The 14,988-nt window shown below is 44.3% G+C and overlaps 1 protein-coding gene across 1 annotated transcript in view; it reads right to left on the bottom strand.

The window, feature by feature from the left end:
* Positions 1–2,073: 2,073 nt before the first annotated feature.
* Positions 2,074–14,988, bottom strand: part of EHD3 (EH domain containing 3) — a 30,123-nt gene continuing 17,208 nt past the window's right edge. The window contains exons 4-6 of the mRNA XM_030268940.4: positions 6,540–6,952; positions 5,387–5,551; positions 2,074–4,043 (exon numbers count right to left, since the gene is read on the bottom strand). Of these exons, the coding sequence (XP_030124800.1) occupies positions 3,516–4,043; positions 5,387–5,551; positions 6,540–6,952 (1,106 nt within the window). The 3' untranslated portion in view covers positions 2,074–3,515. The remainder of the gene's footprint in view (positions 4,044–5,386; positions 5,552–6,539; positions 6,953–14,988) is intronic.

Below are 14,988 nucleotides of genomic sequence, written 5' to 3'. Positions count from 1 at the left end.
TGTTTGGTAATTGAGAACTGCTCTTGGAAAAGGAAGCACTGTTGGACACAGATAACTGCCTTTGGAGAGTGGCTCTGTGAACTGGCAGGAACATGCACTGGCTGGAGGCCTGCATGCAGTGCCTGGAATCCTGGTGGGCTTGGGAAATCACATCCTTCCACAGATGTGGGAAACAATACAGGTGGCTGGGATTACCCAGGGAGTCGTAACTCAGAAGGGAAAAGGAAAAAAAGGGGTGTGTGTGCATTTGCAACTGCTATCTGGGAAGAGGATGGAGAAATACATGCACCTTCTCATGGCCATAGTGGAGATACAGGATTCCATGTATTTCTATATATAGAACAGTGTGTTTAAGGTTTGATGTGGGTCTTTTGGTGTTTTAGTGAGTTTTTTTATTTTTGTTGTTAGGTTTTTCTTTCTTAATTTCCTGAAGAGCCTAGTAAAAGTGAAATGTGCTGGATGAAGTTATCTGACTAAAGAGGACTATTCATAACTTGCCTCCCTCGCAGCTGTCCTGTTCTTCCCTCTGTAGCAGGGTTGCTTTGTCTCCTGCCCTGCTGGCAGACCCTGGTGCAATCCCATTAAGTAATGGTGTGTTTGTCACTGGAGCGCTGGTGTTTCTTCCTCTCTCCCCATCACGAGTGGGGAAGCTACGCTCTGACAGTGCCAAGTGGTTCCTGAGGGGTGTTGAAAGCAAACCTCACCCGGTAGTGCTGCGGCAGCACCTCGTGCACTTGACCTGTGCAGGCAGAGCTCTCTGTGCTGCTGGCCTTTCTGGGTGAATCCTGCAGGAACATCTGGAGAGGCTGGCAGAGGGACAAGAGGAGCACAGTGTACGGAGCTGTGGAATGTGCTGGCATACCCAGCCACGGTGCAGGGGTAACTGCTGCTACCAGCAGCACAGGGAATGTTTCCTGCGTAACAGCGAGCCGTTCTTTGAGACTGGTCTAAAGCACAACTGCAGTCAGGCACTGATAACTAACCTACCACCTACAACAGGCCAGTGGTTTGGCTTGTGAGCTTGTATGCACAATCAATTGGGCACAAATGTGCCCTGAAAGCTGTTTGATTGCTGCTACAATGAGTTTTTGCCTATCTGAGCACCTTGCTGGAGTGTACAGGGAAAAGACTACTAGAGCTCACCTTCTCCCATCCCCTTTGAGAGAACCAGTAATGCTCTGCTTTTCAAGGAGTTAAATTTCAGCATGACATGGCTGGCACAAGCAATGTGCTGTATGAGTGGCCATCAGACAGTTGTGCCCACATAGAGGCAGGGTTGATTCACGGCGCTCCACTCAGTCTCGGGTGGAGTCTGATGGATGCAAATTCCTCAGAAACACCTGGACAGCCATAGCAGATGTGTACTGTGATGACAGTCAAACTGGGGGTTACTGGGTAGCTGAACTGGAATGAGAGTTTGCTGGCTTTTCCCTCAATTTGCATTTATTGCTTTTGCTCTCCACCCTATGATTTCTTGTCACCCCTCTCTCATCCTGTACAGATGCTAAATGGAAACTCTGCCAACTACTACAGCTCATACGCTCTCTCCAAATGGTTCCCCAGGACTATCCTAACTGCTCTCCCTGTCTTACTCCATGCCTCTCATTGTCCCACTCTGGGGATAGCTATCACTGTCATGAACATCGACAGAAAAGAAAGCATGAAGACAGAAATAGTAAGATTTAAGACTGAAGATTTTTGCATCCATTCCAGATCTTGATAAATTTGTAGCATTCTCATCTGTGACTGGCAGGGAGGAACTCTTTCAATATATTCTTTTTTCTACTGAAATGTGGTGGTTACCTCTCCCCTATATCGAACAAGGTGAATCACAGGTACAATTCCTCTTGCTTTGGCAAGTACAGAGGTTGTGATTTGACTGCCAAGAGAGAAAGATATTCCAGATGTCAACCAGTCATTCAGCAGTGCACACCCCAGTCCAGCTGGGCTGATCTGTACATGCATGTTAGGGACTGTGCATAAGGATGATTGGCTCCCTTTGCTGCACTTACAAATAAGCTTTTTTTTTTCCCAGCTGCATTTCATTTTGCTGTATAAAGAAGCAGACAGATCTGGCCTTTTTTTTTTAATAATGTCTTAGGACCAGGGTACAAAAAAGGTTAATGCATTAATTTTTAAGACAAGTGATAAATGTACTGCAATAAGCACATCCTACATACACAGAATATATTTCTCTATATAATATGAACACAAGAGATATAAAATAAGTTATACTTATCTTGGTTTTTCATCACAGTAGGAGCTCAGCTTATATAAAGTGACAACAGGATTGGAACAACACACTGCTCCAAAGCAACAACAAAAACCAGAAGAGTGCGCGCGCACGTGTGTGTTTAGGCAATGAAATAGGAAATCGAGGGATTTCTGCTAAAATCAGGTCTTGAAAACTAAAATTTCATAGAGCATGAAAGAAGTGGGGAAGGTCTGTTGGCTCAGGGTAGAAGTTCTGGAGGGGATCAAGTGTAACTGTGTGGTGAGAAGCATGTGTGAAGGCTGACAACTTGGCTAGGTTTGTGGAGGCACAGAGCAGAGCAAGCTCTGCCCAGTGCCCCTGTGTGTTCTGCCCTTGTGATGGATCCACCTGACAGTGGGGGGTTTGTATCTGTACAGTGAGAATGGGGCCTCGTGGCTTTCACTGTGCACGATGAGAACAAACATGTCACTTCACAGGAATCACTGACACCACCACTGCTCAAAGAGCAAACACTACCCACTGGCTGTGAAATGCTGGGTGAGCCTGGAATTGGTCTTCCTCCCTTCCAACCCACCTGCTGTCCACCTCTAGAACAAATCTCCCCTGGAGACTGAATGGGAGGTAGTGATGATTGGGAACTCTGAGTGCCTGTCCCACAGTGACAAATGAGGAACTCCAGCTGCCCAATTCAGAGCTCTTTCAGATTTTATTGATGTATTTTTCCTTAAGGACAGGGGAACGTTTGTAAAACTTGGATCTTAACAGTGAATCAAGGTTCCTAAAGTTCTTAACTCTGGAGTTTAGTATCTAGTATTTTAGTGTGGGCTTAGGTTAATTACAAAATGCTCTTTATTTTGGCCAATAGCTTGAAGACCTTGTGGTTTCTCTTAGTCTCCTGAATTTTGCAAGACCCATTAAAAGGCAGAAGGTGCAGCCAAAGCTCAGGAGTGATACTGGCAGTTAGCAGACTTCTATTAGTGCCTATTCCACTCTCCAAAAATGCAGCCCTGTTCAGGTTTTCTTCTACTCTTGCTTAACGAGTCTCCTAGTTTGCAACAACCTTTCTTTACCTTCATATTTACAGACTACACATTAGAAAGCAGGGACAGTACACTGAAGAGTTAATTGCATATCATGAAGGATTGGACTTTTTTGTTCTGCTTTAGATTTTGTTCTTCATACAGCAAAGTAGGTACAAATCCAAACGTGATCTCACATCTAAAGGTATAATTTAAGTAAACATGTTTTTCTAGATCTTTTATTTTCCCCTTCCCTTTCCCTCTCCTCTGTAACCTTCCTTTCACTCTGTTATTTTCCTTTTGGATGGAGGGAGGAGATGGGAAGGGAGCTCATTTGGCAGCTCATGACCCTCCAACTTGACTTTAATGAGATGATTCGCCAAGGCAAACTCCTCATCATCCAGCATGCCATCTTTGTCGATGTCAGCCAGTTTCCAGATCTTGCCCAGCACGGTGTTGGGCAGCTTAGACCTTACCATCTCCTTCTTGGCATTGGCACCAGTTATTTTACCATCGACAGGCGAGAGGGTGTAGAAGATCTCGTCGTACATGGGCTTGTCCCTGGCCACCACCCACTCGGCGTCATCGATCCCTTCTCCGGCACCTTCTCCGTAGCCGTGGCCGAAGGGACCGTGCAAGGTGCCCTCGAAGGCTCCTCCCTTCACCATCTGGGTTGGCCGCTGGGACTCTTCCTGGCGGACGAGCACCATGAGCTGGGCGATGTCATTGGCCAGCATGTCTTCCACGGTCTCCAGCAGCTTGCTCTTCAGAGGCTGGAACTTGCTAAAATCCTGGGCTTGCAACTGATCCTTAAAATGGGACAACACAGCAAGAGGTGAGCGACATGGCCGTGGATGGTGGAGTAATGGTGTACAGCGGGATGCCTGCCTGCTGCTTGCCTCACAAAACCCTGCTACTGCAGAGAGTGGGGAGTTTGGCATTCCTTCCTCTGACAGCCCTGCTTTCTCCATGGGATGGGGTCTCCCTGGCTGGCCTTGCTCTTACTTTAATCTCAAGTCCTACAGAAATTGACCAAATAGTTCAAGGCAAACTGGTGTGTGCTCTTGCTACCTCCTTCAGCCAGTGCTCTACATTCCCTCCCCCCTCTGTGCTCTGGGAAGGAGATTCCACCTGGCAAAAGACCACTGTACTCATCACCATGCAGTGCATCTTTCAGATGCCATCAAGACAGTAGAACATCTGTAAGAGGTGGTGAGCATGTCTTTACAGCATGGCTTAAATTCTGTAATTTCACAGGTAAGCAAAAGAGCTTTGAGTAGGGCCTGCAGAGAACTCTCTTTCAGCTGAAAAAAGACCTACAGCTTTATCTTTCACCCTCTACTCATTAAATCCACACTCTTCACTCCAACTGGATTCATACAGGTTTTAACACACATTTTAACAAGCAGTGAAGGAGATCTCCTATTGGCTACACCTCCTAGATCTCATTCCCAACAATTAAGGGAGAATATATCTTCAAAAATAGGCAAATACTGTTTTCCATAGGTAACTAGTAGCAACCTCAAGAGCTAGAGCTCAGAAGAGGTTTTTGGTTGGACTGAAGCCACACGGCAATGCAGCCGTGTCCAGCATTGCTTGAATATACAGTACAAGGCTCTGATCCAAGGTCCTTTGAAGTTTTTGACTTGTGTGAATACTGGGCCAGGTCTCTGGTCTGCAAAACAAAAAGTCTGCTTCTCTACATAAAACAGAAAAGGGGCTTTAAGTTTTCACACCTTCCTTTCTCTGTTTCTAGAAACAAAGAGAGAAGTAGAACACAAATATAGCTCTTGAGCAAAGTGGCATATGTAGCCTTTTCAGGACACAGCTTTCCTTTTATTATAAATTGCATAGGCCTGAAAAATCTGCAAATGGAACTTGGAATTAAAAATAAAGAAAACCAGAAGAAATCATTTGCTGTAAAGTGCTATTCAGGCAAAGATAAGAGGAATGAACGTGAAGCTGTAATGATTCACATAAGCTCTATGTGTAAGAACTGCTCATGCCCAAATATAGCCTGCACATATTTTAAGACACATTGCAACATAACAGCAGACTTTTCCCACAGGTGGCAACAATCAGTGTCTGTTGTATTCCCTGCAGTTACTCTAATGCTCTTTCCTTGCATGTTTACCAGGATGCCACTGCTTACCTGCATCTTTCTCAGATTAGGAAAGTCTCCTGGCGAGATCTGATGCTCCCGTTCAATCCGGGCATAAATATCTCCCAAGTTGTTAACAAGCTCTTTCTTTTTATTGTCTTTCCCAAACATTGAGGGCATTTCCTTCTTTAGGGAACTGATGATGTAGGCATGGACCTGAAGGGAATTAAATTATATGGAAGGAAAGCAAATGTTAAATAGCACACCAGAGAATTCTTCTCAGCAGAGTATCTGTGTTTAGGACTTGACTCCATCTTGTCCCACCCTGAAGAGCAAGCTCAGCTCCTCAGCTTGATTCGACCAATGGATTGTTATTCCAGTGCTAAATGCTCAGCTGTTTGCTCTGTCTGTGCTGAGACAAGGTGAAAAATAGGTGTTGTCCTGAGCATACAGGCAGTGACATTCACATGCACTTTCTGGAGGGAGCGGTGAGGCCTTTTTTCTTCCACTGGGCATGGCCTTCAAGGGAACAGTCCCTTTCCAGTCCAAACATACAGGTTCAATGTTTTAGTATGAATACTAAAAATAATAAGTCCTTAACTTATGCAACATTGTGGCTTTTTTTTTTTTAGATGGTGAAAACCAGGCATTTTTTCTTGAAATGAAAACCTTTGCACTGAAAGTTTTTGAGGGATCTTTTGATCTCTTTTCTCAATTGATGTGGGGCTCTTTCCTGTATTTTTAGGGCCTTCTTTCAGTCTATTTCGAATACTCAGTGATACTACAGCTTATTTATTGTTTGTGTGAGCCTCCATCTAAGTCAAGTATCTCTTGGCTAAGAAAATTTAAAGAAGACTTAGAGCTTATAAATTCCCTTGGTGTATTATTCTGATATACTGAATTGGTCCTAATTCTCAAGTTGCTACCACAGAGCAACTCCTTTCCAGATCCTTTCAAGTGCTACCTGCTTTGATCTGTAGTTACCTTCCTCACTTGGGCCTGCCATGACTGACCCACCAGACAAAGGAGTTGTTTTCTTCCCATATTGGCATAGGGCTCATATGCTGGGCCTGAGTTAAATGGGATGGAAAAAGAGTAGGATCCACCAGCTCTGCAAGCTCAACTGGCCAAAACCACTTCTCCATAGGCTGCATGCTGCACTCAGCCCAGACCGAATGCTTGGGGCTTCTATGCCCACACCTACCTTGGCCAGCCGTGCTCGCTTGATGAGATCATTCAGCTTCCTCAGGGCTGCGTTGCGGGGCAGGCTCTGGATATCCCTGAACAGGTCCTGCTCCTCTGCTTCAAACAACTTGCGGTTGTCGGGGATGAGCAGCGGATGGGACCAGAAGGAGCCGATGTAGACTCTGATGACCTCGGGAGTGTTGACGATCTTTCCCAGGGACCACATGAGGGCACCGTACACCCGCATCAGCTGCTGAGTCTCTATCTGGTCGGCCTTGTTGAGAACAACTCTCATCTTGTCCTCGTGGTTCTTCAGGGCCTTGATGACCTCAGAGAATTCATCAGAGATGTCCAGCTTGTGAGCATCAAAGAGGAGAATGATGCGGTCAACCCGCTCTGCGAACCACTCCAGTACAGCAGCGAAGTCATAGCCTGCAAGGGGGGGAGGAAGAGCAGAGATGCAGTAAACATGGGAGTAGAGAGCCCACCTGCTGTACTCAAACTATATCTGTACGTAACTGAGGGCAAGCTTGCAAGGAAGTGGCCTTCCCAGTAAAACAGGTAGCTTGGATAGGGAGATGAGGCTTTGTCCTTCACATGGAAATGTCACTGCACACAGTTAAGGACAGTCTTGTCCTCTCCACATTAAAGAAGTCTTGAACTTGTGCTCCAGATCTTCATTCAAATGCACATCAAGGAGCAACTGCTGTATTCAAACACCTACTGCAGAAGTTTTGTACGTGGCAACAAGAGAGGTCTAGTTTGTGAATGACTGGCCATCAGCATAGCCTACAAAGAAAGGTGGGTAATTACAATACTTACACCTGGTCTGGTTTGAGATGTGTATCTCCGCTGCTTAATAAATCTCGGGTGTTGTCTAGTTGTGCAAGACTAACTTTGTCCCATCCAATTCAAAACCCAGCATGCAAATAACCTTCCTTAGCAGAGTAATCATCCTGTCATACCTGCTGCATGTGCACAAAGCCAACCAAATGATTTGTGTTCACTTAGCCAAGAGCTTTACACTTAGCAGACAGCATTGCTGTGAACACCAGAGGCAGACACTGGCCAGGAACAGTGGGTTCAAATTTCACATGCCTCAGGACTAAAGATAATAGATTCAGTGTCAGACTGGGTCCACCTCTAAGCAGTACAGGACATGATAAATAGTGTGTGGAGAAGTCCCTAAAACAATAGTAATGACAGCAACAAAATTATCTTTTTTCCTAGCTCTGACGTTTTTTTATTGTACTTTAAAGTCTTGGTGAGAGACAAGTCTCCTGTTCTGTCAGGTTTTCCTATGCTGTGCAATATTTGCGGTTATCTGAGTCACCAAAATGCTGCACTTTGTTAAGGGAAATGAGGACAGAGCAAATGCTATTTGCATTCAAATAATTTAATATACTATTTTAATCTTGGCTTTCATGAATAAATACATGATAATTAGTTTGGTGCTCTTTCCTCCTGCTTCCCTTTCTTTTTCCTTTTTTTCCTTCTGTCCTCTCTAAAACCTGGAGGGCAACCAGTGCATCCCAATCATTAGACTGGAACTACAGAATGGAGGATAGATGAGCTCTGACCTTGCTTTTTCATGCTGGCCTTTTCTTCCATATGACTTAGCAAACTGGAGTGAAATCCTGGCTCTCGTGTCAGGAGCAAAGTCCATGTGAACATTCTCTTCAGCTGGATAAACTGGTATTAATTTTTTGCCAATGAGAACTTTTATACAACTTTGAAGTATTATTACTGGGCAGTGTTCTGCTTTGGTCGATTACAGTTCGCTCCTTACAGGAAAAGGGGGTGGCAGAGTGTGGGCATGTGAGGCGTGTGTTCTTGGCTGTGGATACCTTGCCCTGCTCTCATCTATGGGATCTACAGAAATCTCAAATGAAAGACAGATGTTTGTCCCACCAGTGTCCTTCTGCTCACTAGGACACGAGTGTCTCCTCTAATAAGAGCAAGCAATGCTGGGCCCTGGCTCTTTGCTCAGCTACGTTTGATGCTGAGAACTTCAGAGAATTCAGAATCAGTGTTAGCTTTGACAAAGACCTTCTGAGCATTCAATATATTATATAGATAGCTGCGTATCTTAGTCTGTGTGTGTGACCTCAAACACAGCCACAAGTCAGTTTTTTAAAACTGAAATAAAATTGACCTTGCTTGCTTTCAGATATTAACAGCCTATTTTAACCTTAGGTGCTAACCTCAGATTTTTAACCTCAGGTGTTCTGGCTGCAGGGAGCTCTGCTCCACTGCTCTAATTGCAAATCTGCTGCAAAGATCAGTGTGCTGACTCCTTCCTAACCTGTGCTGGGGGCACTGGCAGCAGGACAAAGTCTATGCTGATACCTCACTTCACAGAGGATACACAGAGTTTATGTTCATGTCTGCCAGGGCTGGTAGTCATCTGGCATGGCAGGACAGTTTTTTCTTCATACGCAGAGCTACACAGCTTGCTTTTCCATCATGGAAGCAGTGAGTCAGGGTGACTTTATTTGGAGATGTTTGTGCATTTAACCTTGTAAAATCTCATGGACTGGGATGTTTTCTTGTCAAGCTGCCATATGTTTGAATTGTACCATAGCTACTTTGTCCAGTCTTTTTCTTGGGAGAATCAGGTGGAAAACAGTCATGCTCTCTAGGCTACCTTGTAATGCTACAGTGATCTCCTGTCAGAGATCATGTGGATGGTTTCCCTACGACAGTAGAGGAAAAATCACTGTTACACTCTCTGTTGTGTTAATAGGGCTGGAATGAGTTAGGGAAAGTGTCTGCACCTGAGACTCAGTCCACCTTGCAGGGATTTAGTAAAAGTGGGAATTGATTATTTAAAATAAGTGAAGTATAGAAAAAAAGAGTAACTGTAGTTTTGGTATTAACTGAAGACTTGGGAGACTGACCTTAGCATGGGTCTGAAGGTTTGTCCAGAAGTATCTTTAGGTGTTTAGCTCTCATGATTTTTATCCTGTATCAAGCCTACATCCACAGTGGCACTTAGAAGGTATCTATTTACTGAGCCTTTCTTTCCAATTAACAAAAATAAATGTTGCTCTACCCAGCAAGAAATGGAAATTAATATATGCTCAGACCCTTTGTGTATTTCCAGCTACTACAGTAACATAGAATGAATCTTGAATGTCCCTGTGGACTTCATTAAATGTCTAGATTGATTAGCAGACTTTCTTTCCTGGCTTCTTTGCTTGCTCAGAAATATTCTCCTGACAGCTGTCCTGCATATCTCCATTAAAGAGAGAACAAAGCCCTGGAGAGTAACACTTGCTGTTGACTGCTCTGAAACATCACCATTGGACTTGTTTCCATCCCATGCTGGGACAAAAGCCCAGCCCACACCCTCCCCTTGTATGTCCCACTTGCTCTGGCTCTGGGGAACCCCTCCTGTTGGTGCCCAGCTGAGCAAGAAACAAGTCTTGTGTGTTCAGTGCTACTGATCCCAGCTGCCTTCCTCTGTATGGGGGTACTTGGCAGGAAAAAGGAGGTGTAAGTGTATGTATTCTGTTTTTAAGTGATGGAACATTACAGAGGGAAAGAGGGAAAAATTATCCCGAGTGCTGTAAAGTTCCTTAACACACAGCATGACCTGGGACAGAGCTCTGTTTATAACTGTCTACTCAGAGTCACTGACTGTGGTGGTGTTTTCACACACATGCCTAGAGAATTGCTACAGATGTGATTTACAGGGTTGACTTTGCAGTCTTGCTTTTAGTGTATAATAGATTGTTACTAAAGCATTTGGATAGAAGGATGACAGTGTAAATGGCTAAGGGCAAGCTATTAATAAAGGTGTTTAAAAAGAAGGTCTTAGATTAATACTTTAACGTTTAGTTTGGAGCTTTCATTTTTGGAGGGCTCTTCAATGGCACAGAGAACTCAAGGCATTTTGCCTGGCTCCAGCCAGAGCTGGAGGTGTTCAAAACCTGAAAGCATGAGGCTCATTCTGTAACTAAACTTAAACATTACAGCCTCACTTCGGTTTCTTCCCTCCTGCCCCTTTTTCATTTCACAGATGCACTGGGCCTTTCTTCTGGCAGTTTATTACTGTGTGAGCTTAGACCAAGAACTGATCTTCATCTGCAGTCAAATTAGGAGTTTTCCTGGTGTTCCTTGCTCATTCCAGTGCAAATGTATTATGTCTCCCTGTGCCTCCCTGTGTTGTAGGGTGTCGCTAAGGCCTCTCAAAAAAGCAGGCAGGCACAATCTCAGCTTTGGCAGTGTTTCAGGGATGGGTGAAGCTGTCCATGGAACTCAGCATGGTTTTATTGTGAACTTAGAGTGGCTGGGAAGCCATCTGCTTGCCAAAGCTGCATTAATGCAAAATCATTATTACAGGGATGTTCAGATAGAACTGTAAAGGGAAGAATTTGCTGTTCAGTAATTCCTGTTGTGCATGCATCCTTGTTGAAAAATATGCTGCATATCTAAACATTCTCTAACATCATTGATGCAGCTTCTTTCACAACCTCCAGATAAGGTGAACGTGAATGGAAAATTAATCCAAATCATACAGTAGTAGGAGGACAAGATGAACACGATAACAATTTTATTCCATCAGATGTTTTTTTCATGGGACAGGTTTCCTTCTGACAGCATGAAAAGGACTCAACAGACTTAACACAAAGCTGACAAGTCAGCAGGACTGTCAGTGGGTTCAGACTGCAGAGAAAATTATCATCTTGCAGACACCTTGCCACCTAGACTCCATAAGGCAGGCTGGCCTAATGAATTCTTGTCTGTGCAGCACTGGAATACTTAGCAGCATGCATTTCACCAAGATCTGTCAGGATTATGCAATTACATTCTGTCAAGTCAGATCAGGCATGATACAGTCTTTATGCTGACTGTGGGAAGATGGATGATACCTGACCCAGCACAAAATCTTCCTGGCTATAAGATTTTAAAGCCAATTTGAATCAGTAAGGAGTGGGCATGCAGTGGTTCAGCATTTCTCACCATGTAGCTACACTGGTTGTTGGTTTGGGTTTGTTTAGTTTGTTTGTGGGGTTTTTTTTGTTGTTGTTTTTTTTTTTTTTTTTTTTTCCCACTGGTAGCAAGCATACTAGTGATTTCCTGTCTTGTGGAACCATAGCCAGAGGTCCTGCGGTGGTTGAGTTCAGGTGGGGTTGAATGGAAACAGTTCTCAGTGTTTCCACTCAAAAAGTGCTGAAAACCCCAAAGCTGCTGCTCTGCACCAGATATTTCACAGCTTGCTGTTATTACTGCTGTAAACTGTGCTGCTGCTTTTTGCAATTTACTTCTTTCCTGCTGAATTTTAGTCATGGGAGCTTCCTTCTCAATCAGAGCCAGTCTCCCACTTGACAAATAGGGACACTGCCATAAAACTCTGCCTTACAGAGTGGCACAATCTGGTAAATCTTTCATTTCTAGATAACACCAGCTTTAGAAAGATGAGAAGGAAGCTCCCAGTGACTGCCTAGAGAGGGAACAGCTCTGGGGAGATGAAAAGAAATGAAATGAATGCCAATTCCAGTGAGCTTATGACTTAAATTCTTGTAACTGAGTAAGAGAGTTTTGAAGCTTAGTCTAAGTGGTCACAGTAATGTCCTGCCTGAAAGCCCTTCAGAGTCCAGGGAAGAAGACTTATGTCACTGCAAAACAAGCGGGCAGTCCACAATGGAGGGGGAGAATGTGCCAGGAGGGGCAGGTGTTACCCAAATGTGACAGATGGCTGTGAGCAAAGGAGAAGGAAGGTCACACGATGGTCAGAAGAAGAAAATGAGGGGAGGGCGGGGGAAGTTACACATCCCTTTGAGGACACACAGAGTGAGTGGGAAGCTGTGCTGGGTGGCTGTTATGGTGTCCTAGAGAGAGAAGGGTGCTGGGTAAGAGTATCAGAGAGGAAACAGCTGGGACTGGGTGGAAGAGCAGTGATTTGAGCAAGTTCTCTCGAGGTGAGGAGCTGGTGGTGCCAGCAAGGAGAGGACAGAAGGGATGATGGAAAGCAAGGCATGGGTACTGGATACACCTCACTGCAGCTCATCCTAAAACACTTTTTTAAAAAGTTGCCATACTCCTTTCTGGAAGTGGCTGTCTCCCAGGGGAATATAAAGAGATTTCTGTAATGCATATCTGTGGGTGTGTTGGGAAGTACACAGAAAGCCTTTGGGATGAAAAGATTTCTTTGAATGTCACATGCCCTAATTTCTAGAGCAGGCCCCAGCTTGCCAATCACTTCTGCCTGTGCCTATACTCAAATAAATAATCTGTCCTGGAGTTGCTGATTCAGAGCACTGGGAGCTACATCCTCCTGCCAGTGCTCCACATTTCCTCCTCTTCTGTACCAAGAACTAATGGAAATATTAAATACGTTTTGGAGGCTTTAAGGCTTACAAAGCAAAGGCAAAAAGGACTCAAAGCACAGCAGGTCTCTGTTCTGAGCTAGCAACAATGCTAACATTTACATTAACCAGTACCTGGAGTGTCAGACTGTGTGGCCTTTTGCTTTCATGTTGTTTACTGCAAGGGCTTCAGGGTGGGGAAGAGACTGTGAGTCTGATGGGGCTCTGGCTTTATGTCACTGGAAAGTCAATGAAACCTCACTAGGCACATTCAGATCAGGTGGAACAAAACTGAGGAGAGCATTGTCCAGAGCTAAGTTTCTCTATAAAAGCCTGTTTAACACACAGACAGAACTTGTCCCATCTACACATTTTTATCTTTGCCACTTGTGACAGATGGACCTGAGCATTACCTGGTACTTGGGCCAATTCTGAAAACAGTTTATAGACAGATTTTAGGACCTCAGAAGGCACCTGAATACAGGCCAAGTTTTCCAGAGAAGTCAGTGCATAGCATCGTTGATGTGTAGCTGGGATTCCAAGGAACTTTTTTTTTTACTATAGCATCCAAACACAAACTGAATTCTCCTGTATACACACTTTAAATTTCAGGAGAAATCATATTTGAAAAGCTGGCCTGAAATGGCCACCAGTCACTGACAGCTCCCAGGGACCAGGAAACACATTCCTTCTCCATTGTTACTCAGGATGCTGAAAGAATGCATGATGGGCATAAATAATGCAAATTGATGAGATGCTGATGGCATGACCATCTTCCTTCAATGCAATAGATACTTAGAATATTTCTGGCGTGCACAGTGCACAACAAATGGACAAGCTGCACAGCTGTTGTAAAATCCAGACTCGTTTAGTAACACAAATTAAATGCTTGCTGTATGTTAACAGGAACAGAAACAAGCACAGCCCTTTCTATCTCTGCAGCCATTTAATCTTGTTCTTTGGTGTTATTTTTTTTTTTTTTGCTCTTCTAGTTCTGGACTGCAAAATATATCAGTATTTCCAACCTTAATCATGGAGACAGTCCCTCTCCCCGTCCCCAGTACCAAACAAAATAATGGTTTGGCTTTCCCAAACCCCAAATATAATCTTGACCTTTTGTCTGCATATTGCTTTCAGGTCAGAAGAGTTAGGCTCATGGCTTCACGTATTTCTAGAAATAAAAATGAGAACTGTGCAGATTTTCTGCTCATTTTTGTGCTGTATTTAAGAGGAAGTGCAGAACAGCATGCCTGTAAGAGCTGAGCATTTCAGTGGAACAGTATGTGTTAAGTGAGACTGTGATAAAATCAGGGAGGTTGGCAAAGCAGCTGTAATGGAGGTGAACTGGAAAGTCAAAAACTAACCAGTGCACTTTCACCCTCCCAGGCAGAGTGAAGTACAAAATATAAGCAAACATCACCAGTGGGGAGTATTATAGCAAATATTTGAAATGCCTCCCTTTTAGGGTGGATGTCTTTAGTTTGAATCATGCTGTTGCTAGCACACATGATAAAGTTCCTCAGAAAAAATATTTTTTGTTGCCGTTGTACCCTAAACCGCATTGCATGAAGTGGGAGAACATCAATTCCCTTGGTGTTTGCTTTTCCCTTCCAAGCATGGCTGTTTGAGACACAGCCAGGCTGAGAGCTCTGCACTGCCCAAGACTGTTGCTATTAGCATTTTTCTTCTTGCTGTCAGACTGGTGAGTGATTAAATGTCCCTGGTGCTGAAGCTGCTGGTCATTTGGGAATTTTGCTTTCCCAGGAGAAGGGTGAGGCTGGTGGGTAGGGTTCTATCCCTTGGTTATGGGATGCGTAGGCTGTATTGAAGCCAGCAGAATGGAACTGAGTGGAAGGCTGGGAAAATACTGGAATAGTGCATACTGGAAAGCAAGCCAATGAGGAATGACACTGCCAGTACTTACCTCCTGGCTAGGACCTTGTGGTCACTGCTAATGCAGGAAAACGACAAGGCAGCATACAGAGAGTGAATATGACATAAGTGTTCAGGATACATCCAGGAAGTACTACCAAAAGAGGGATCAAACACAGCTTGGCCAAGGTGTCACTGAACTTGGCAGACTTGAATCTTTGCTGAGGGCAGATGTAGGTTGAGACAGATGGGCAGCAGAGCGTGCAAGGCTCGGCCCCCAGG

The sequence above is a fragment of the Taeniopygia guttata genome, chromosome 3 (genome assembly GCF_048771995.1).
Source record: "Taeniopygia guttata chromosome 3, bTaeGut7.mat, whole genome shotgun sequence".
Lineage (NCBI taxonomy): Eukaryota > Metazoa > Chordata > Aves > Passeriformes > Estrildidae > Taeniopygia > Taeniopygia guttata.
This window is presented reverse-complemented; position numbering and strand designations above follow the sequence as displayed.